We start from the raw sequence: 26296 nt of genomic DNA on the forward strand, positions 1-26296 counted from the left end.
ACCTGTAAAGAAGAGGGACACAAGATGGACCATATGCAGTGCCCAGCCTATAGGGCGTGGGTGTACGGCAGATGAAGAGATGGTGAACTCCAGAAGGGTGCGTAATGAGAAGAAAAATAGAAAGAAAAGTGAAATGGTGAAGGGTTGTGAAACACCCCATTATTTTATCTATACAAATTTTGCATTTATATAAAAAACATTTGTTTTTTAGAACTCTTTAGCAACGTATTAGTATAATATAATATTTATGGATTACCGTCGAGGCCGAAAATATGATCAACCAAAAAAGAAGATGGATCTCCTTTTTTTAGTGGCATTATTGGGTGTGAACCTGTCTGTTAAGTTTACTTCTCCTATTTGAAAAATGAACCATAATGCGTCGCTAAATAGTTCTAAAAACAACTGTTTATATATAAAAGCAGACTAAAAATCAAAAAATTAAAGGAATAACGCAGAAAACACAAAAAATCGCCGATATAACTTAAGTAACCTATGAAATGCCAATAGTGTCAAAATTTCATAAATGTCAATAAGTGTCAACATTTCTTAACAGTGGAGTAAACTTGCCTGAGATTGGACCAATTACAAATAAGCATTACTGCGCGGTAAATTTGAATTACTCCTCTTGGTTTGAAAATAGAGCATAGCCTAATAGTATTAATACAGAAATTGTATTTCTTTTTAGTTTATATGTTAATGGCTATAATCCTCAGTTGGCTAAATTGTACCCAGAAGTGTCATTCCCTGTAAGTAGAGGCACAAGGATGATTTCACCATTTATAAAATGGGAGCATACACGTGATTGGTTTGTACCATCCTATGATATAGATTTGAATAATGCCATTCAATATGGTGCAAGATCGGTACCTTTTCAATTAGCTGATCAAGAATGGACTTTTGTACAAGGACATATTGTTGACGGTAAGGATTTTTATTCGCAAGTTTTCACTGGCTGGCTAAATAGAACCAAAGTTATAGGTATTTTTCTGTAATTAACTTCTCGACATCGAACATCTTAATTTAAACCTACCTGATTTCGTATCAAATTTATATAAAACTTTGAAGACCAGTCCCCTCCTGGGCACGAGATTCCTCGGAGATATGGCCGACGCCCAAAACCCCCCCAGTAACGACTTTGCACTGATTTTGTATTGAATTTTCACAAAACTCCAGGAGCCGAGGCTCATCCTGAGCACCAGCTTACATAATGCAATTTTCATTTCGTCATCATCACTTCAGTTCACAAAGGCTCTTACGGCTCTAACTAATCGAATGCAACAAGTTTCAAAGAGGTGCTTCCAACTACATTTATGCTTATTTGGTAGGTTTATTACTTCACGGCCTCGCCTATATACAAAGCGTTTTGTTTTTAATTAGATATATCACATTGAAGGAAGCTGAAATCGGCAACATTGCATATTATTCCACTATACACTATATTATCGGTGCGTAATCATCCATCGGCATATTCAAACGAATACCACATTATTTAGTCCAGAAAAATTAATATATTTTTTACCACCACAAATGAGATGTTTTAACCAAATAATGCTTTAAATATAATGTGCAGAATCATTTTATATTCGGTTCGGCTAATGAACTTGCTTTTTTGTCCTTAAAAGTAGAAAAAAGTTTAATTTCTCTTGCGTAATATTTATCGTATAATAATAATTATAACTGTACTATATAGAAGTGTTTAACTTTATGTTCAGGAATGACAATGAGTAGGTAACCTAATACGATTATTAAAATACCGGCAAGTGGTTATCTATAAAGCGGCGACGCAAATGTCTTAAACATTTACCATAAAACGTTTAAAAATGTATTTTAACTGGTAAAGATGTTCAAAATTTATGTACGCATTCCGATAGTAACAATATGTTATTAAAATCACTTTATGAAATTTTCTCTTTTCTGGATTATTAGTTTTTATTACATGGTATGTAAATTATTGTAATCACTAAATACATATTTAATTAAAAATAATCCTACTAACTTAATTAATGAATAATTTAAATAATTAACGATTTTCCAAGTTCCAAATAACGATTTTCTAAGAATATTCAAAAACTAAACGAAATATTTCTCTATTTTGCAGATGAAATTGATACTCTATAATTCTTAATGTTTACATGTTTACAAGTTATAATAATAAAGCATAGCTATGGATATTAAAGTGCAAGTGAGGCCGACAATTCCCACATTCTTTTTCCCTTTTTCCATTTTTTTTTTAATTGAAAACTAAGCGCAGTGCATTTCTAGAACATGGCAGAATTCAGAAGATTGCTGAAAGTACTCTTCCAGAGTACACTTGACAATATACACTGCCTCCAGCAATCAGTTCCAATCTCTAACTAATGCAATTTTATTTAAAATGCTGACATTTTATTTCATTTTAGGAAGAAACCTTTTTCCAGCTACTGGGTATCTATTTTTAGCTTGGGATACTCTTTGCCTAATAGAAGATAGTAATATTCCTTTTAATCTCAAACAAATCATATTTGAGGACGTTAAGTTTTTAAGGGATACTACCGTGCCTAAAACGGGAGGGGTATCATTCACAGTTTGTCTAAATATTACATCTGGTCGGTTTGAAATTGTGGAAGGTGGGACTTTAATTGTAACAGGAAAAATATATTCAAACAACGAGGATGATGCTACTTATTGCGGTGTAGATACAATTGCTGAGCATGCTAATAGTTTAACAGGAAAAGATGTCTATAAAGAATTGCGTTTACGAGGCTATAATTATAGGCAAGTATTTTTTTATTATATTGTAATGAAAAAATAAATTTATCTACTAAATAAGTCTACTTCACGCAGCAGCGAGAAGCGGAACTACCTGACTTGACAATGGCAAGTGAGATCTTGCCGAAACGTCGTCAAAATAATGGTTTTTCTCAAAACCAAAATTATTCAACGGGGAGTCAAACCCGGAAAACAACAGAAAGCATATATATACAGGGTGAGTCACCACTAACACAGCGGAAGGTTACAGCGAAATGGTAAAAGATTTGAACAAAATTTAAATTGAATAGTTTGAAAGTTGATAAAAGCTACATTTTAAAATTATTTTGAAATATACAGGGTGTCCCAATAAATGGTATCAAAGTTATATTTTTTCTTATAGAACGCACTGTATTTTATTGAATTTTTAATTTTCCGCACAAAATAAGGTATAGTTTCATAAGGCTTCCCTATACCTATGTACTGAGTGTTCTGAGTTATGTTGACTTTTCTTAAAATGTAAAGTTTTAAAAGAAGGCTTATTCTCAAGTTATTTACGAAATTACAAAAACATTACTTTTACATCTAAATAGATTGGTTGAATGTATTCCATGATTAATTATTACACATTTGTCTACAGGGTGTTCAAAATTTACAGTGTCATTAGTGGAAAATATTATTCAATGTGTCATACGATGCTTATTTTAAATGGAACACCATTTATATTAATAAATAATAATTATTCTAAACGAATTTACCTCTTTCGAATGGTATATGGATGTCCTATACCTAGATGTCATAGTTTTTGCGTAATTCACAATTATTTAAATTCCTAATCTGTAAATCGATTTTAAAACAAAAGATGAAGTTAATTAATGTCATTGTATGACATTGTCATTTTATGACAATACGGTCTGGTAACTATCCTATAATTAATACATTCCAGGCTTGATTATTACACATTTATTTACAGGGTGTTCAAAATTTACAGTTTCATTATTGGATTATTCAATGTAGCATAATATGACGGTTATTTTATTAGACCACCATGTATATTAATCAAGGATTTTACTAAACACAGGTTGTTTCTCATTCAAATTATATATGATATATTTTCTATAACTAGGAGTCATAGTTTATGCGTAATTTACAATTTTCTTAAACGGTACAACGATATTAAAAATATTTATAGTCACTCTCGATTTTTAAACCCATCATCTTGGCAGAGTTGTTATAGAGTGTAGTTGTAAATAAATATGTAAATATATTTTTTGCTAATTCGTAAAACAATTTTTTTCGTTATTAAGTAATAATATAAGAAAATAACTAAATACAAAATGAACCACAACTTACTATAAGTAAAAAATTATCAGTTATGTAAAATACATGTTCAAAATGCATTAGGGCATTCAATGAGAGCAAGAACAGGTTATTACCTCTGAATTCTATCCTACTGCATGGATTTTAATGAAATTTTAGGAATAGCCTGAAAATATCTCCTTATTCAAAGTCTACCCTATGCCGATGTGCGCTTTTGACTTGGGGGCGGTTCCCACCCCTTTTCTTCTTCTTCTTCATGTACCATGTCCTTTCAGAACGTTGGTTACCATCATAGCTATCCTAATTTTATTCACTGCCACCCTAAATAGCATGCCTTTTTGGGGGTGGAAAATTGTTTGGTTAAACAACTACGGAAGTTGCTAGAGAGCCTAATTCTAAGCAAAAACTGTTCTATAATTTTTTTTTTCGAAAACTCAATACTTTTTGAGTTATTCGTGGTTGAAAATTGGCCATTTTCATTAAAATATAACACCTTTTCAAACGGTTTTTTGCGAATACCTTAAAAACAATGCATCTAACTAAAAAAATTATATAAAACATTTTGTAGTTTATAAAAAAACAAAGAGATTCTTTCCTTCCTCAATCTTCTAGTTATAACACAAAAAGAGATATGGTAGGTAAAAAGAGTTTGTTTTTTTGGTGCATGCTTAAATCAGTGTATTCAACTTGAAATAAGAGAGAAACGGTCGATTTTAGGTGTGTAATGCTGCCAATACTTTTTATTGTGCTTGAAAAGTCCTTTCAGACAAGCAATATTAAATGTCGATTACATTCAAACTAAGCGAGATATGCTGCAAAAAATTGATGACTAACGAATTTTAAGAAAAAAATTGAGAAGTATATTAAACCCCTCATCCACAAGAATTTGAATGCATCGTTATCCTTCTACAATACATTTTACTACAGTGTTATTTTTATGTTCAAAAAGATGAGTGGGTTTAACATGAATGGTTTTTGAAAAATATAAGATCAAATTATAGAGTGCATATTTAAATTTTCTTAAAAATCTTCTTTTTCTCCATGTAACTTGAAAGTGATAAGAGATACTGTTATAAAAAATAAAATCAAAATGTTTATCTAGAAGAAACCTACATTTTTGTATGGCACCCTTTTTTTGGCACCTTTTATCATTTTCTAGTTACATGGAGAAATAGGAAGATTTTTAAGAAAATTTAAAAATGCGCTCAATAATTTGATCTTATTTTTTTCAAAAACCATTCATTTTAAACCCGCCCAACTTTGTTAACATAAAAAGAACACTATAGTAAAATGTGTTGCAGAAGGAAAACGATGCATTTAAATTCTTGTGGATGAGAGTTTAAATATAGAACTCATTTTTTTCTTAAAATACGTAAGTCATCAAATTTTTTACAGTTTATCTCGCATAGTTTGAATGTAATCGACATTTAATATTACTCTGTTTAAAGGTCTTTTCAAGCACAACAAAAGTTATCTGGAGCATTTTACACCTAAAATCGACCGTTTCTCTGTTATTTCAAGTTAAATACACTGATTTGAGCATGCACCAAGAAAACAAGTTTTTTTACTTACCATATCTCTTTTTGTGTTATAACTATAGATTCATAAAGGAAAGAATCTCTTTGTTATTTTTTAAGCTACAAAAATATTTTATCTGGTTCTTTTAGTTAGATGCATAGTTTTTAAGGTATTCGCAAAAAACCGTTTGAAAAGTTGTTATGTTTTAATGAAAATGGCCAATTTTCAACCAGGAATAACTCAAAAAGTATTGAGTTTTCGAAAAAAAAAATAATAGACCAGTTTTTGCTTAGTATTAGGTTCTCTAGCAACTTCCGTAGTTATTTAAGCAAAAAATTTTCCAACATTTTCCCAACATTTTTAAAACATTAACACTTCATCGGTGTTGGTGATCAACAGTAAAATGTTTGTTTACTGTATCATAATAAAATGAAAGCTATGTCTATTAACTAGAGGATTATTATGAAAAGTAGGTAGATTTGTCTGTACACAATACATTCATAAAAAAATCAGAATCTTCTCCAAATTCTTAAGTCTATAAACGAAAAGTTAAGTTCCTGTTTTGTCTAATGCTGGTGCCGTTGAGTTTATATGAATGATAGTGGTTTTTCTTATGTATTCTACATACACTCGTTTGACTGATTTCCAATTGACTCGAAATTTTTCACGTACTAGTATTTGGGTTTTCGTTAACAGAAAGCAGGACATCAAGTTCGTTGACGTCATTAAAAATTAATGGTTTATTTTTATTTAACTTTTCGTGCCTATGCAACATTATCAGTAGCACGGAAGCTATCGAGAAATCTCTCAAAAACGTCCTTTTTTGGGTGTCTTCTATCAGGATACTTTTAAGCGCAAATTTTAGAAGCTAAGAGACAATTTTAAAAATATTCCCCAATGAAAAGTAGCATGTCTACTCTTTCATAGATATCGTGATTATTAATTTTTAGGAACAATTAAATTTGAATGTAATTGGCTCCGCCAAAGCCATTTTTAAGTAAAAAAAAAATTAAAGCCCTCATGGGAGTACCAAACTTGAGCAAGTTGATAAAATCGTTTACCTTGGACAGCAACTAAATTGTAACGCAGAAAGTCACGGCGAAATTAGATCTAGGATAGAGCAGGCTAGAGCCGTTTTTAGAAGGATGTCCAAGGTGTTATGTAACAGGGACCTAAAATTGGCATTGAGGATCCGCCTACTTCGCTGCTACGTGTTCTCGGTCTTACTTTATGGTGTCGAGTCCTGGACTGTGAATAAAATCGATCTAAATCGCCTTGAGGCTTTCGAAATGTGATGCTATAGAAGAATTTTAAAAGTTTCCTGGGTGGAAATACTAGAACGTCTCAGCAAGACTACTGAGATCATAAAAAGCATCAAGCAGAGAAAGCTGGAGTACTTCGGACATGTAATGAGAGGTCCCAAATATAGGTTGCTGCAAAATATTATGCAAGGAAAAATAGCAGGCAAACGCAGCCCAGGACGAAGAAGAACCTCATGGTTGAAGAACTTGCGAGATTGGTATGGTGTTGATACAAGCATGCTATTTAGGGTGACAGTGAATAAAAGTAAGATAGCTAGGATGGTAACCAACGTTCTGAAAGGACATGGTACATGAAGAAGAAGATGGGAGTGCCGACAGAAGTAAAAACTTCTTATAGAATATGAATTACAAGCTCAATGCTTTTCCACATCCAAAAAGAAGTGCTATATCTATATTATATAAGCGTTGCATAGGTTCTATGCTATTTATGTATACATACACATAATATATATTATGTACCTACGAAATTTATTTTGGCAAAGTAATGACGGTCGCAAACTCAATACTTTTTTCCTATCAAAAAATTGCACAAAGTCCCTAAGAAAAATTTGAAAAATTTATTTCGCCCGTCGAAGCGATGACGGTCGCTAATACAACACTTATTCCCCATCTAAAAAGTATTTAACGTCCCTAGAAAGTTTTCACTTCAAAAATTTATTTCATCGAAGCTATGACGGTCGCGATGACGGTTGATAATTCAATACTTTTCTCCATCTAAAAAGGGCACAACGTACCTAAAGAAGTTTTCACTTCAAAAATTTATTTCGTCGAAGCAATAACGGTCACTAATGCAATACCTCTTTCCCATCCAAAAAGTGCACAACGTCCCTAAGGAAGTTTTCATTTGAAAAATTTATTTCGCCGAAGCGATGACGGTCGCTAATTCAACACTTTTTCTCTATCTAAGAAGTGTATAACGTCCCTAAAAAAGGTTTCGCTTCAAAAATTTATTTCGTCGAATCAATGACGGTCGCGATGGCGGTCGATAATTCAATATTTTCTCCATCTAAAAAGAGCACAACGTCCATAAAGAAGATTTTACTTCAAAAATTTATTTCGTCGAAGCAATGACGGTCGCTAATTTAGTACTTTTTTCCCATCGAAAAAGTGCAAAACGTCCCTAAAGAAGTTTTCACTTCAAAAATTTATTTCGCCGAAGCGATGACGATCGCTAATTCAACACTTTTTCCCCATCTTAAAAGTGCACAACGTCCCTAAAAAGTTTTCAATTTAAAAATTTATTTCGTCGAACAAATACAGGTCGCATACTTTTTCCCCATCTAAAAACTGCACAACGTCCCTAAAGAACTTTTCACTTCAAAAATGTATTTCGCTGAAGTGATGACGGTCGCTAATTCAATACTTTTCCTTATCTAAAAAGTACACAACGTCGATAAAGAAGTGTTCACTTCAAAAATGTATTTCGTCGAAGCAATGACGGTCGCGATGACGGTCGCTAATTCAATACTTTTTCCGCATCTAAAAAGTGCACAACGTCGCTAAAGAAGTTTTCACTTCAAAAATTTATTTTGCAGAAGCAATGGCGGTCGCTAATTCAACACTTTTTCCCCATCTAAAAAGTGCACAACGTCCCTAAAAAAGTTTTCACTTTAAAAATGTATTTCACCAAGGCGATGACGATCGCTAATTCAATATTTTTCCCCATCTAAAAAAGTGCACAACGTCCCTAAAGAAGTTTTCACTTCAATCATATTAGTATTATTATACGTACATTATAATAATACAAGTACAAAATTTATTTCGTCGAAGCGATGACGGTCGTGAAATCAATCTTTTTCCACATCCCAAAATAGATTTTACATTTATTTTAAATTTAAATACTTTTATACAATTTATGTATATGTTACAGTTCAAGTTGATTCTCAGTTCTCCAACTAGTTGGAGTCAACTCCAACTGAAACGAGCAGTAAAACTTGATTTTAAAAATTTAAATCAACTTTTACTAGTTGGAGTTGACTCTTCCTGGATCGATTCAGTAAATGTTGATTATACGAGAATCTCAAGTGCATTTTTGATGAGTGTGCGTTTCTTTGTTTTGACCGTTTCAACTACTTATTAGTATAGTCTATAACGTCGCTCCCGTTAGGTAAATTATTCTGATTCGATTTTTTGCACAAACTTACTCAAAGAAATACATCCGTATAACAATCCTTATAACAAATACACAGGGTGTCACGCGGTACCGCGGTCGAAAAATTGTTTAACCAATTTTTGTTAACCAAATTCACAAAAATAATTTTTATCTACTCTATCTCATATTTTGTAAAAATGTAAAGGTTTTATTGCGTGAAAATTGTAAATATAGATAGCAGTACATGAAGAGTTTAAAGTGTGTCTGAAGTAACAATGTATTGTAAATGGGATTTACTTTTTTGCACTGTTTTTTAGCACACTTTCATATAATTAAACATCCTTAACTTTCGCCTTCGGGAGGAAATCAGACACGCCCTTACAACGGCAACTAAAATGCTCACAAAACAGCGACCACGGAAGAAAAGATGGATGACAGAGGAAATATTGGATTTAATGAATGAAAGAAGAAAATGCAAACACAAAGCAATGTACAAAGCATTAAATAGAACCATTAAACAAAAAATAAAAATTGCAAAAGAAAAATGGATAACAGAACAATGTGAAGAAATCGAAAACTTATATAAAAAACATAATGACTTCCATCTGTATAAGAAACTCAAGGAATTCACAGGCACGACATACAAGGACCAAATAATCTAATCAACGCAGAAGGCAAACTGATTTCAAGCCCTGAAGAACAAATAAACATGTGGGAAGACTATATAAAGGAACTCTTCTATGACATCAGAGAACCTCCTACATTAAATACCGAAAACGACGAAGGTCTTCCAATACTAAAGTCCGAACTGGAATATGCTCTACGTCAATTAAAAAACAACAAATCTGTAGGAAAAGATGAAATACCAGCTGAGCTATTGAAGTTAATCAACGAGGAAAACTTAGACCTTCTTCTTGGACTATTTAATAATGTTTACAATACAGGGACTATCCCTAAAATATGGCTTGAATCAGTCTTCATACCACTGCCTAAAAAGAAGAACGCCAAATTATGCCAGGACTTCCGCCTTATAAGTCTATTAAATAAAATTCTGAAGCTTTTCTTGCGTATCATACAGAACAGAATATATTATAAAAATGTGATGAGGTCACCGGTCAAGAACAATTTGGCTTCAGGAAAGGTATGGGGACACGAGAAGCAATATTCTGTCTTCAAACTCTGGCACAAAGATACAAAGATCAGCAAGCAGACCTTTTTATCTGTTTCATAGATTTTGAGAAAGCGTTCGATAGGGTCGATAGGTTCGAAGCACAAGACCTTGATAGAAAGATTGAATGACATCGGAGTCGACAAAAGAGATTCTAAAATTATAGAGGCTATTTATTGGAATCAGACAGCAATCATAAAGACCAATGGTAATACGTCAAGGCCAATTGAAATACAACGAGGTGTTAGACAGGGTTGTGTGCTATCACCCATACTTTTAACGTCTACTCTGAGGTAATATTTGCGAACTCTTTATCGCACCCTTCAGAAGGAATCAGGATAAACGGTCAGAGAGTAAATAACATCCGCTATGCAGATGACACAGTATTAATGACTGATTCGGACCATAGTCTGCAGATACTGTTGGATAGGGTTACTGAGAGTTGTGAAAAAATGGGGATGAAGATCAATACTGCGAAAACCAAAGTTACAAGAACATCAAGGAACAAAAATTTACCTCTTCCAATAAATATGTGAAACACCAACAGCTTGAATACGTAAGCCAGTACAAATATCTTGGTTGCTGGTTCAACAATCAACTTGATTAAAAACAAGAAGTCAAGAACGAGATTAGAGGTAGCCCGACAGGGGTTTATCAAAATGAAAAGCTTATTTTGTAACAGTAGCATTAATATCAGCCTTAGATGTCATTTTCTGCATTGCTAGTGTGGTCAATACTTTTGTATGGAACGGAGGCCTGGACACAACACAACACTGATGAACAAGTTGGACGCCTTTGAACTCTGGCTTTATAGAAGAGACTTGAAAATACCTTGGACAACCCACACCACCAACGAATATGTTCTGAGTAGAATAGGTACAGATAGGGAACTGCTAAAAATCATTAGTCAGAAAAGTTAGCTACCTGGGACACATAATGAGAAACGAAAAGTACCGCCTCACGCAACTGATCATCCAGGGTAAGAGTGAAGGAAAACGGGGTCCCGGTAGGCGCCAGATTTCATGGTTTAGAAATATCAGAAACTGGACCGGCCTTGATTCAACATCTTTGTTTAGATCCGCATTGGACAGAGACAGATTTGCCAGTGTAGTCGCTAACCTCCACTAAAGGAGAAAGCACCACAAGAAGAAGAACTTTCGACTTGTCATGGTAATGGCATGTGAGCTATAAATTACAAAAAAAGTTTTGACAGTTTTGTGGTTTGACAGAAGTTTGAATTTTTAAATATCAAAGTGGTGCAATGGTGCATCTCACTCGCACTCACATTGATAGCTGCATCAATACGCTCCTAGCGCTCATTGTTAATAATTATAAATAACCGCTTAGTAATAAAATAATAACAAAAACTTCTTCAGTATCTTGTAGGGGGGTCGTTAAAATTTTATTTGGTGACTTTCGGACTTTCATAATAATAATTTTTAACTGAGTTATTAAGCCTTGAAAATGGTCATTTTCGTATTTTGCAAATTTTAAATCGCGTATAACTCGAGAACAACAAAATTTTACAGAAAAATCACAAAAGACCTCTTTTGCTCCGAATGACCCAAATGATGTAAAGAAAATTGTCCTAAATAAATTTTTTTTGTGAGTTTGTTTAAATAATTTGTTTAAACAATTTTTCGACCACAGTACCATCTGACACCCTGTTGATTCGTTATTTGGTCGAAGAGGACCTCTTTTTTAGTAAGTTTGTGCAAAAAAAATCGAACTGGAATAATTTACCTAACGGGGGCGACGATACAGCCTAGACTAATTTGAACATATTCAGTAACATTTAATTTCTAGAATCGGCTGTTTGTGTGAATCAGAATCAACTTTTACTAAATGGCATTGGGAAGAGTATACTTTTCCTAGTTGGAGTCTACTTTTACTAGTAAATGTTGAATATAAATCTTCATTTTATATTTATAATCAACTTTTACTGAAACCAGCCGTTAGAGTCGACTCCAACTAGTTGGAGTCAACTCCAACTGGATAATCAACTTGAACTGTAACATATACATACTCATAATATAGATAAATACAAAATTTATTTCGCCAAAGAGATGACGGTCGCGACGACGGTCGCGAAATAAATCATTTTTCCCCATCCTAAAATAGGTTTTACATTTATTTTAAATTTAAATGCCTCTACACCAGGGGTGGACAAAAGCCGGCCCGCGGGCCAGATCCGGCCCTTTTGCTTACTTTATCCGGCCCATTGAGAAATTCCGCAAGCAATTTTGTTTAAGAGCGTAATGCATTCATTTTTTTCGGATCCTGAGAAAACTAATAAGTATTTTTAAAAAATTTAAACGCAGAATGAAATATTACATTATTACCGAGGGCCGAAAGTCCCTGAAAACTTCTATAATGTTTATCACAGAGGTGAAAAAAAAGAGAAAATTTAGTGTGATTTTTAATTTTAAATGATGTCTTTCTGCTTTTAATGATGGTCAAAAGTTCTCTGTTCCTTTCCATTCTGCTGTGCAAGGCAATACCATTTCCTTCGTAATATGATAGGTCCATGGTTATTTCATAATTCCCCTGAAAAACCACATCTCAAAAGCTTGCAGCTTTTTCAAGTCAGCATTAACAATTCAATAAAGAAGAAGAGAGTGGACATAACATTTTTATTATTATCCATGGTTTTTTTATAGCGTTCTCCGTCTTCCGGTTGCCAGTTTCCAGCTTCGTTCGTCGTTGCATTCGCCAGGGTGAAGGTTCCTTTCCGACATTGCCTTCTGAATGCCGCCTATCCAGGATTCTTCGGTCTTCCTCTCTTCCTTCTTTCCCTTGGCGTCCATTTGAAAATTTGTTTTGGCAGCCTGTCATCGCCCATTGGCGTCGTACATGATCATACCAGATCAGTTGTCTCCTTTGAATTTCGTCTATGATGGTTGACTTGACATAACATTTTACCATCCGATATTAGATTTGCAGATTGAATCTTTGGTTACTCAGAAATTTCAAAGTTATATTTTTCTTATGGAATGCCCTATATCTGATGACATTATTGAATTGACCTTAAAAAACAAACTATACTTTTCATAAGGGTTCCCTATACCTAAATACAGGGTGTTTTGATTTATTTCGATTTTTATAAAAATGTAAGGTTTTAGAAAAAAATAAATATCTACGAATCTAAGAATCAGTAACAAATTCTTTTTTGGATCCTAATAAAAGACTATTTAGCATACTTAAACAGATGCTTACTGCAACAAAGTTTCTTATAGGGTGGTCAAAATATGAGATTGTTCTATTAACAAATTCAAGCTGTAATAACTTACTTATTATAAATAGAACACCCTGTATCTTAGTAGTCTATCGTGTAGAAAATTTACTTAGCTTTCAATTTGTATTAGGGTTTCCTATACCTATCTTTTTACAGGGTGGTCAAAATATTAGATTGTTCTATTAACAAATTCAAGCTGTAATAACTTACTTATTTTAAATAGAACACTCTGTATCTTACTAGCCTATCGCGTAGAAAATTTATTTAGCTTTCAATTATTATTAGGGTTTCCTATACCTATCTCCCTTCATTTTTTAAATATGTAAAGATTTCCTAATTTGTAAGCTTTAAAAATTAGAATTATTAAATACCTATGTCGTGGGTATGTACAAGACATTACCAACACCGGCAATATACTTAGACAAGATACTGTCATTAATAAAACTTTGATTGTTATCATGTAATCACACATAGGGTTGTATTATTTTTTGCACGATTGATCATTTTTGACTGTTTACCGTGACAGATTTTACGTCAGTAGGTGACATTTACTAGCAACTCGACGGTAAGTAATCCAACTCGACGGTAAGTACTCCAACTCGACGGTAAGTAATTCACTTTCCGTCGAGTTAAAAAATCTCTTAATTTTAATTTATTTTTTGAAAGAATAAAGAAAACTAACGAATTATTTATTAATATTGATACTTATGGTACAATTTGTTAAATTATTTAATGAAATCCCACTTGTTTGGTCTGTGGTTTCACTTCTAACAGAAACTCCTGCAGAATCGCATATATTAGTAGTAATTACTAGTATTGCATAATATTTTTTCGGCAAAATCTATTTTATTTTGAAGAGAATCTTCTACATAGCTTTCTGCCACTGTCGATGAACGCCAACCTCCATGACGCTTTAAGGCAAGCGTCCACAGACCCGCATCGTACGCATCGGACGCATCGTACGCAACGGATTTTAGTTTGCCTTGTACAAAAACTTACGTACCTGCGTCCACTGACCCGCATCGTACGGATCGCACCATCGGGAATGCCGAAGGGTTGCTTGGAGAGGCAACTTTTGCGATGCGTGCTGATGAATCATTCGGAATGCCGATCAGTGGACGCACCCCACGGAATTTCGCTTGGGCCAGTGGGAGCTAATATACGGCTATATGCATTTTGACGATCGTCTTGTCCGTAATGAAACAAGTAAACTCAGTTTTAACTGTTATTTTGTATATAGGTATATTCAAAAAAAAATATTACAGGCCATGGGTTTATTATGGGGATTAAAATATCATAAATTACTCACTTTTCATGTTTATTAGTCTTTTTCAAGATATCTTGAGTATCTAACTATGAAAATTATTCTCGTTAAAAAAAAACAACACATTTTTCTATCACAGCAATGAACTTTTTAAAAAATATTAGACTTGCTAATGATGTTTCTGAGAGAAGTGTAAAATTGATGCGAGACATTTTATTGTCCCTCACAAAAGATGAAAAGCAACCAAAGTGTGTTACAAGTAGTTGAAAACCAAAAAAAGTATTTAAGAGTACACAGTAGCGATCAACAGGTAGCAACAAACGCGGTCCAAGATTGCGAAATTTCTGCGAACTTTCAAAAGTGAGGCAACAATGCGTCGGTAATTCGACACTGACAGTGACGTTTATACTATCAAAAACAATAATTTTTATACACATAGGCGCGAAATGTTGCCAAGTCAGTGACGTTCGATTACTTGTTATAAAAAAATTGATTTTTAGTAGTTCCAATGTGACCCAAAATCTAGGCACGGGATAAAAAAGTTTATTTAAAGAAAGTGTATTTTTTTGTCTTTCTTAATGGCGGTACAGGCTCCTTTTTTCAATATTCTATTTAGTTATAGAGTAATTTCCACATACTAACATATTTCTGAAATTGGGCTCTGTACCGCCATTCTTTATTATATTACGAATATGTGTGCCAAATATCTCGACAAAATATTCAAAATTAGAGCCGCAATCTTGGAACGCGTTGGTTGCTACCTGTTGATCGCTACTGTTTGCTCTTAACCGATTTCAGAAAGGCAACTTTAATTAATCTTTAAAGAAACTTTTACTAATATAGTTCCTATTTTCCATATAAATCAAATTGCAACAGCTTTGTTTATTCCTTTATATTCAAATGTATAATTACTTAGAAAAATGGCTGCCATTATGCGGTCTACCATCGTGTTTCTGCTATAGCTTGCGGTCTACCGAGAGAATTGGTGTGTAAGCTGTAATATTACTATGCCGATAAAAAAATGTTTACAAATAATTTTTGAATCTATTTTTTAAAAACATGTAGAGTTTGTGTATGGTTTTTTAGGTCCAAAGTTAATAATTTTCGAAATATTTAAAATGACATATTGAGAGTTTTATCAGTATAGTGTCATTTTTAAATAATTTAATATCTTTGACATAGGTATAATGGTATATCAATATAAAATACAATGTGATCACTATTTGCAAATATATCACCCTGTATATTGTATATTAGTATTGCATTTTGTAGTAAATATTACAGGCTTTCTTTTACTATCAGGTTGTAAGTACATAGCATGTTTCGTTTTGTAGATATTTAAAAAAGAACTATACATTTTACGTTTTTGTGGATTTTTATTACTAAACAGATACATTAAAATATCATACTAATAAATGTAGTTAATATGCATAAATTAATTATTAAATTAAATAAACAACCTATTAATAAACAACCAATAAATAAATAAACAACCAATTTTAAAGTCTACCTTAGTAATTTTTCTACCCTAGCAGGTAGTGGCATCGGCAATCCGATCGCTGCCGATAGAGTGGACGCAGTATGAAAAATTAATCCGATGCGTACGATGCGTCCGATGCGTACGATGCGGACCTGTGGACGCTTGCCTTTAACCCGAGGACATTAACACCTTTATTAGCCAAAAGCGTTGCTGATGTCCTCCTGAACGAATGGCCAGTATAGTTCTCGGGATTAGGCAAATTTAAGAATTTGGCAATTTGAGAAGGCCAGCCCCCGATTGTCCCTTTCCCTATTACTTGAGCACAACATTTTCCTTTGGCGTATCTTAAGAACAAATGATTTGATTTTACTTGTAATGGACGAAGTTTTATATACTTTTGCAGAATTTCTAAATATGGAATTTTATTGTTTGGTTTATTAACGACTGTAAAAGTACGCTGGATGTTCGTTTTTGTATTGGGTACTTTTACAATCATTAAACCATCGGTTTGTTGGATGTCATTCATAGTAATATTATATAATTCTTCTCTTCTACAGGCACCAGATATTCCCAATATCATTGCGACCTACAAATTATGAAAAAATCTTCATTAGAGTATTTCTTTTACCTAAACTAGCTTATATTACCTTGTGAACTAGAAATTCTTCATCCGGTGCTTCCATCACAAATTTTTCAAATTGCTGCCGTGTAAAAATGCTCGCTTTCTTAGGCCTATAGCCAACATTTTTTCTTTTCAAATACGCGATCAAAGTTGAAAACTTGGAAATATCAATGCTATCATAAAGAAAAACTGTGGATTTAATCATTGAATATTCTCCCCAGAGGCTTCCAGGAGCTTTCAACTGCATATGTCTTTGAACGAAATATGCCAATAGAGTCTTTTCTTCGATTCTTAAATTCTTGCCTTCGCACCATTTTTTAAAACTTTGGTAGGTATTTTGATAACGGATTTTGGATTTTTCGGGAATAATTGCGGAACACCCTTCTTCCCAAGCCCGTTCAATTTCTTCAAATTCACTTTCGCTCATATTTTAATTTATAATAATCAAAATTGTACTTAAAATTATTGACAACTAAATAAAAACTCAATTCTCCATTGTTGTTTTGCACCCTAGTTACTACCTAACAACCAAAGTATCTATCTTGATAAAATGAATGAAACTAGTCAATATGACGAAAATGTTTAATTTTATAATTTATAATGGTATCAATCGTGCAAAAAACGTTATAAGCATGTCGAACGTTAAGGGTAACCGATCTCAGACAATAATTGGAGTCGTCGCTCCGCTCCTCCTCCAAACAATTGTCTTCGATCGGTATAAAACCCTTACCGTTCTCCATACTTAATATACTATTAGTTGATTTTGGCCTACATGTGACATTGAATAATATGTTTATATTAAACTGCATATTGGATGCCGTGTTCTGGAAGATATTTAAATTATATTTCATTCCGTATAAGTATTTTCCATATTATCTTAAACCGACGGTTATTAAGTAAATTTAAGAACACCACTTTTTTTTAATCTTTGAATAGCAATTACAAACAATTAAATGCAATGGCTACTATGATGAAAACGAGCATATTGTACAAAAATATGGAAAAATGGGTATTTACAGAATAACATGTGTATTGAGAATGTTTATGTTACAGTTCAAGTTGATTCTCAGTTAGAGTTGACTCCAACTAGTTGGAGTCAACTCCAACTGAAACGAGCAGTAAAAGTTGATTTTAAAAATTTAAATCAACTTTTACTAGTTGAAGTTGACTCTTCCTGGATCGATTCAGTAAATGTTGATTATAAGAGAATCTCAAGTGCATTTTTGATGAGTGTGCGTTTCTTTGTTTTGACCGTTTCAACTACTTATTAGTATAGTCTCTAACGTCGCCCCCGTTAGGTAAATTATTCTGATTCGATTTTTTGCACAAACTTACTCAAAGAAATACATCCGTATAACAATCCTTATAACAAATACACAGGGTGTCACGCGGTACCGCGGTTGAAAAATTGTTTAACCAATTTTTGTTAACCAAATTCACAAAAATAATTTTTATCTACTCTATCTCATATTATGTAAAATTGTAAAGGTTTTATTGTGTGAAAATTGTAAATATAGATAGCAGTACATGAAGAGTTTAAAGTGTGTCTGAAGTAACAATGTATTTTAAATGGGTTTTACTTTTTCGCACTGTTTTTATCACACTTTCATATAATTAAACATCCTTAACTTTCGCCTTCGGGAGGAAATCAGACACGCCCTTACAACGGCAACTGAAATGCTCAAAAAACAGCGACCACGGAAGCAAAGATGGATGACAGAGGAAATATTGGATTTAATGGATGAAAGAAGAAAATGCAAACAGCACAAAGCAATGTACAAAGCATTAAATAGAACCATTAAACAAAAAATAAAAATTGCAAAAGAAAAATGGATAACAGAACAATGTGAAGAAATCGAAAACTTATATAAAAAACATGATGACTTCCATCTGTATAAGAAACTCAAGGAATTCACAGGCACGAGATACTCACAAGGACCAAATAATCTAATCAACGCAGAAGGCAAACTGATTTCAAGCCCTGAAGAACAAATAAACATGTGGGAAGACTATATAAAGGAACTCTTCTATGGCATCAGAGAACCTCCTACATTAAATACCGAAAACGACGAAGGTCTGCCAATACTAAAGTCCGAACTGGAATATGCTGTACGTCAACTAAAAAACAACAAATCTGTAGGAAAAGATGAAATACCAGCTGAGCTATTGAAGTTAATCAACGAGGAAAACTTAGACCTTCTTCTTGGACTATTTAATAATGTTTACAATACAGGGACTATCCCTAAAATATGGCTTGAATCAGTCTTCATACCACTGTCTAAAAAGAAGAACGCCAAATTATGCCAGGACTTCCGCCTTATAAGTCTATTAAATAACATTCTGAAGCTTTTCTTGCGTATCATACAGAACAGAATATATTATAAAAAATGTGATGAGGTCACCGGTCAAGAACAATTTGGCTTCAGGAAAGGTATGGGGACACGAGAAGCAATATTTTGTCTTCAAACTCTGGCACAAAGATACAAAGATCAGCAAGCAGACCTTTTTATCTGTTTCATAGATTTTGAGAAAGCGTTCGAAAGGGTGAAGCACAAGACCTTGATAGAAAGATTGAATGACATCGGAGTCGACAAAAGAGATTCTAAAATTATAGAGGCTATTTATTGGAATCAGACAGCAATCATAAAGACCAATGGTAATACGTCAAGGCCAATTGAAATACAACGAGGTGTTAGACAGGGTTGTGTGCTATCACCCATACTTTTAACGTCTATTCTGAGGTAATATTTGCGAACTCTTTATCGCACCCTTCAGAAGGAATCAGGATAAACGGTCAGAGAGTAAATAACATCCGCTATGCAGATGACACAGTATTAATGACTGATTCGGACCATAGTCTGCAGATACTGTTGGATAGGGTTACTGAGAGTTGTGAAAAATGGGGATGAAGATCAATACTGCGAAAACCAAAGTTATAAGAATATCAAGGAACAAAAATTTACCTCTTCCAATAAATATGTGAAACACCAACAGCTTGAATACGTAAGCCAGTACAAATATCTTGGTTGCTGGTTTAACAATCAACTTGATTAAAAACAAGAAGTCAAGAGCGAGAATAGAGGTAGCCCGACAGGGGTTTATCAAAATGAAAAGCTTATTTTGTAACAGTCGCGTTAATATCAGCCTTAGATGTCATTATCTGCATTGCTATGTGTGGTCAATACTTTTGTATGGAACGGAGGCCTGGACACAACACAACACTGATGAACAAGTTGGACGCCTTTGAACTCTGGCTTTATAGAAGAGACTTGAAAATACCTTGGACAACCCACACCACCAACGAATATGTTCTGAGGAGAATAGGTACAGATAGGGAACTGCTAAAAATCATTAAAGTCAGAAAAGTTAGCTACCTTGGACACATAATGGGAAAAAAATACCGCCTCACGCAACTGATCATCCAGGGTATGATTGAAGGAAAACGGGGTCCCGGTAGGCGCCAGATTTCATGGTTTAGAAATATCAGAAACTGGACCGGCCTCGATTCAACATCTTGGTTTAGAGCCGCATTGGACAGAGACAGATTTGCCAGTTAGTCGCTAACCTCCACTAAAGGAGAAAGCACCACAAGAAGAAAAACTTTCGACTTGTCATGGTGATGACATGTGAGCTATAAATTACAAAAAAAGTTTTGACAGTTTTGTGGTTTGACAGAAGTTTGAATTTTTAAATGTCAAAATGGTGCAATGGTGCATCTCACTCGCACTCACATTGATAGCTGCGTCAATACGCTCCTAGCGCTCATTGTTAATAATTAAAAATAACCGCTTAGTAATAAAATAATAACAAAAATTTCTTCACTATCTTGTAGGGGGGTCGTTAAAATTTTATTTGGTGACTTTCGGACTTTCATAATAATAATTTTTAACTGAGTTATTAAGCCTTGAAAATGGTCATTTTCGTATTTTGCAAATTTTAAATCGCGTATAACTCAAGAACAACAAAATTTTACAGAAAAATCACAAAAGACCTCTTTTGCTCCGAATGACCCAAATGATGTAAAGAAAATTGTCCTAAATAAATTTTGTTTGTGGGTTTGTTTAAAAAAATTGTTTAAACAATTTTTCGACCACAGTACCATCTGACACCCTGTGGATTCGTTATTTGGTCGAAGAGGACCTCTTTTTTAGTAAGTTTGTGCAAACAAAATCGAACTGGAATAATTTACCTAACGGGGGCGACGATACAGGCTAGACTAATTTGAACATATTCAGTAACATTTAATTTCTAGAATCGGCTGTTTGTGTGAATCAGAATCAACTTTTACTAAATGGCATTGGGAAGAGTATACTTTTCCTAGTTGGAGTCTACTTTTACTAGTAAATGTTGAATATAAATCTTCATTTTATATTTATAATCAACTTTTACTGAAACCAGCCGTTAGAGTCGACTCCAACTAGTTGGAGTCAACTCCAACTGGATAATCAACTTGAACTGTAACATTTACATGGAATTGAAGAGATTATAAATATCTTAAATTATAAAGAATATAAATCGAGTATGTCATTTAAAATAAGAACACTCTGTGTGATTAAATGATAAAAATGAGAATTTTATTAACGAAAGTATCTTGACTAAGATATTTAAGCATATTGCCGGTGTTGGTGATATAACCACGACATAGGTACCTACTTAATTCTAATTTTTAAAGCTTACAAATTAGGAAATCTTTAAATATTTGAAAAATGAAGGGAGATAGGTATAGGAAACCCTAATAATAATTGAAAGCTAAGTCAATTTTCTACGCGATAGAGTAGTAAGATACAGGGTGTTCCATTTAAAATAAGTAAGTTATTACAGCTTGAATTTGTTAATAGAATATTCAAATATTTTGACCACCCTGTAAAAAGATAACTATAGGAAACCTTAATATAAATTAAAAGCTAAGTAAATTTTCTACGCGATAGACTAGTAAGATACAGGGTGTTTAATTTAAAATAAGTAAGTTATTACAGCTTGAATTTGTTAATAGAACAATCTCAAATTTTGACCACCCTGTAAGAAATTTTGTTGTAGTAAGCATCTGTTTAAGCATGCTAAATAGTCTATTATTAAGATCCAAGAAAGAATTTGTTACTGATTCTTAGATTCGTAGATATTTATTTTTTCTAAAACCTTACATTTTCATAAAAATCGAAATAAATCAAAACACCCTGTATTTAGGGTGATGAGCGCGTGCTAATAACCGGCAAAATAGAATAAAAGATGGAAAACATATTAAATTGTGAGATAAAAAGAAATAAAGCTAGTAGAGTTGTTAAATTTAGCGATAGTAACATATAAATTGACATTATATTGATTTTTTCCCACCTTTAGGCGTATCAAAGGAGTATGTCAACTAAAACTGTCACTATGACAGTGGCATCTCTGAAACACGTCCGATAGGTCTAAAGGTGGGAAACAATCAATATAATGTCAATCTATAAGTTACTATCGCTAAATTTAACATCTTCGCTAAGTTCATCTCTTTTTATCTCACAACTTAATATGTTTTCCATCTTTTGCGTTCTTCTGCCAGTTATTAGTGCGCTCATCACTGTATTTATACAGTGATGAGCGCACTAATAACCGGCAAAATAACGCAAAAGATGGAAAACATATAATAAGTCGTGAGACAAAAAGAGATGAACCTAGAAGAGGTGTTAAATTTAGTGATAGTAACTTTAAACTGACATTATATTGATTGTTTCCCACCATTAGACGTATCGGACGAGTTTGAGAAATGCCACTGTCATAGTGACAGTTTTACTTGACGTACTCCTCTGATACTTCTAAAGTTGGGAAACAATTAATATAATGTCAGCTGATATGTTACTATCGCTAAATTTAACACCTCTACTAGTTTTATTTCTTTCTATCTCACAATTTAATATATTTTCCATCTTTTGAGCTATTTTGCCGGTTATTAGCACTGCTCATCACTGTATTTTAATAATATAAAATACATTTTATTATACAGTGATGAGCGTGCTAATAACCGGCAAAATAGCGTAAAAGATGGAAAACGTATTAAGTTGTGAGATAAAAAGAAATGAAACTAGTCGAGCTGGGACATTTAGCAATATTAACATATAAATTCACATTATATTGATTGTTTCTCACCTTTGCACGTATCAGAGGAGCATGTCAACTACAACTGTCACTGTGACAGTGGCAGCCAGCTGCTAAACTCGTCCGATACGTCTAAAGGTGGGAAGCAATCAATATAACGTCAAATTTCTAGGTTAATATCGCTAGATATCCCAGCTCGATTAGTTTCATTTCCTTTTATCTCACAACTTAATACGTTCTCCATCTTTTGTGCTATTTTGCCGGTTATTAGCGCGCTCATCACTGTATTGTACTTTTATGAAAATATTTATTTTAGTGGCGAGTTCCAAAGTATCCAAACATTTAATCCATCGGACAACACAGGTCTTATTAAGTGGACTAACAACTGGGTATCATTTTTGGATAACATGCTACAGTTGAAAATTCTTACCACTGACACCAGGTTACTTTATGTTCCAACGTATATTAACAGGCTTAAACTACCAGCTAGACCAGTTCTTGAATGGATCAATAAAAGTTATCTGGAGAAGCAACTAGAACCTATTTTACCGGTTTACATTAACGAGGATACATCTGAAATAAGGTATGTATGTATACTTGGTAATAAAATTTAGAATGACGTTCATATTGATTAAGGAACGATGATGCAATGAGTTGTTATTATACGTTTTAGTTAAAACACTTCTATATAAGTATACTACTATAATAAACACAAAGTCGTAAGTCGTGTAAGTTAAAACACTTATAACTCATTAACGGCTGTATCTATTTTAATGGTATTTGGTTTTTTGGTCTCAGCTTCGAATAATAGATTAACCATAAAATATCGTAAAAGTTTACGGAAAAAGTTAATGTGAACAGTCAAAAGAACAAGACAGATTTAGAAAGATCTTCAGCACAAGTGACCACCTTTTAACGAACACTTCAAAAAAGGCCCTTGATACTGTAGGGTAGGACACTGGGCAGTAAAGAATTCCCTACAAAACAGCAGACTAGACTAGAGATATACCGAATAAATACATATATAAATTTTTTTAATTATCTAAATTCTGGTAAGTTACTCATTACTACTTGTTCTTTGATACATATTCTAATAACTTTTTTATCTTATATCTCCTCATTATCTCTTCAATACCCAAAAGATTTGTGAAATTCGTATTTCCAATCAAGTCAATTAAAGTACTACTTATATATAAGAATTATTAAGACAGACAACGGAGCCTATTAATATAGACGAAGGAGTAAGACAGATAGATACCATCTCACCCAAACTATTTAACACCAAGCACTAGAAGATGTGTTCAAGCAACTACACGGGGCATTAACATAAACGAAAAATAATATCTGAATCACTTATAATATGCTGATCATATTGTATTAATAATAGAAATAAGTGATACATAAGAAAGAAATATCACTAGATAGAGAATCGATGAAGATGGGACTGAAGATAAATTCCAGTAAAACAAAAACCATCACCAATCAACAAAAAGAACTAATGTTTACAGTGGTGGAAATAAAGAGAAGAATAAGATCATTCGGACAGTCTTATATTCTAAAAAACAGAAAATCTCCGCAATACATAAAAACAATAGTCTTAAATCAATGTATACTTGCTCTGTACTCATATAGGTATGGCTCTCAGACCTGTACGTTAACAAAGAAAAATATGGAAGAAATAGCAAATACAGCATGATCCATAGAAAGACAAATGCTGAACATTAAACTAACAGACAGGAAAAGAAACGAATGGATCTGGAGAGAAATGAGAGTTTTTATTGGTTACACTTTTTATTCATTTAAATTAAACACAACTAACAATGTGTCAATACCGGTTTCACAGACAACGTATCTGTTAGAGCTTTTCGACTGTAATGTGCCTCCCAGGTCTCGGCTGCTAGCTCTAGGTGGCGGTTATACATAAAACAGGTTTGGAGCTGAACTGGTATGCTAACATTTGAATATAGACATAAAAAGGAGTAGTTGTACCAACAAACAAAAATAAATGTTAAACGGAACAGGATCCTTAACAAAGCAAAAGTGAGAGATACCGGATATACCCTAAAGTAGAAGGATAAAAGATGGACTAAGATGAATATACATTAGGGACCGTGGAACCACAAACAAAAAAGGGAAAGACCACAAGTGCGATGGTAAGATGACTTGAAGAAACGCCGAGTCAAAATGTAAGAAAGAAGAAGAGGCCTATATCCAAGGATGGATAATTAGGGTTGATTAGATAGATATAAACACCGCCAATAATATGGATAGTTTGCTATAATATAATTATTTATCGTTGAAGCTATTAGAATGCTTGCTCAGATGGGGTCAGGGGTTAATAAAAACTACTCAGATACTGGGGCCGAAATGGGGCTTTAAAGAAGAAGGAGCAAAACACTCAATCGTTCAGTGCAAGATGACGACTCAGGGTTTAGTTCGGTGGCGGGTAGTGCTACTATGTTGATCTATTTATTTTTTTTATATGAGTGTTATTATGCGTTGACGTTATTAGTGATTACCGTAATCACAATATACTCCAGAATTCCTCATTTAAGTCATATTCGTGTTCAACAAGCCCAAAACAAAAAAATAATCCATTTTTCATCAATTTAGTACCGAACACTCTCGAAACTCCATAAGATAACGTGCTTTATGCACCAGGTGCTTTTTGTCTGTTCTGATGGCGTTTTCGGGTTCAGGTACCTCAAAAACCCATAAGTAATCCGTTTTCAACAATTTAGTACCGACCGAAAACACTCGAAACTCCAGAAGATGACTTGCCTTAGGCACCAGATGCTGCGTGGGTTGGGTCTGATGGCATATTCTTATTCAGCAACCCCAAAAACTGAAGAGTAATCCATTTGTACTAATTTAGTACCGAAAACTATCGAAACTACAGAAGATAACGTGCCTTAGGCACCAGGTGCTCCTTTGTCTGTTCTGATGGAGCATTTATGTTCAGAAACTACAAAAACCCATGAGTAATCCATTTGCATCAATTAAGTACCGAAAACCCTCGAAACTCCAGAAGATGACGTGTCTGTTCTGATAACGCAATCGTGTTCAACAACTCCAAAATCCGATTAGTAAATAATCTGTTTGCATCAATCGAATGCCGAAAACCCTCGGAACTTCAGATACCTACCTTAGGTATCAGGTGCTCCGAGGGTGAGATTTAATGGCGTATTCGCGTTCAGCAACCCCAAAAACATATTAATAATCCATTTGCATCAATTTAGTACCGAAGACTCTCGAAGCTCTAGAAGATGACGCCACTAGCAATAACCTTGGGCACCAGTTTCTCCGGGATTCGGTTCTGATAGCATATTCGTATTCAGCGACCTCAAGAACCCCTCAGTAATCCATTTGCATCAATTTAATGACGAAATTTCTCGAAACTCCAGAAGATGACGTCCCTTGCAGTCACCCTGGGCACCAGGTGCTCCGTGGGTCTGTTCTAATGGCATATTCGTATT

General features: G+C 33.7%; 1 protein-coding gene across 1 annotated transcript in view; it reads left to right on the forward strand.

Moving 5' to 3' along the window:
- Positions 1-26296, forward strand: part of LOC126882672 (fatty acid synthase-like) — a 410665-nt gene that overhangs the window by 184031 nt on the left and 200338 nt on the right. Inside the window, 3 exon segments of the mRNA XM_050647647.1 lie at positions 686-921; positions 2400-2754; positions 23137-23403. Of these exon segments, the coding sequence (XP_050503604.1) occupies positions 686-921; positions 2400-2754; positions 23137-23403 (858 nt within the window).

This window comes from Diabrotica virgifera, chromosome 3, assembly GCF_917563875.1.
Source record: "Diabrotica virgifera virgifera chromosome 3, PGI_DIABVI_V3a".
Classification (NCBI taxonomy): domain Eukaryota; kingdom Metazoa; phylum Arthropoda; class Insecta; order Coleoptera; family Chrysomelidae; genus Diabrotica; species Diabrotica virgifera.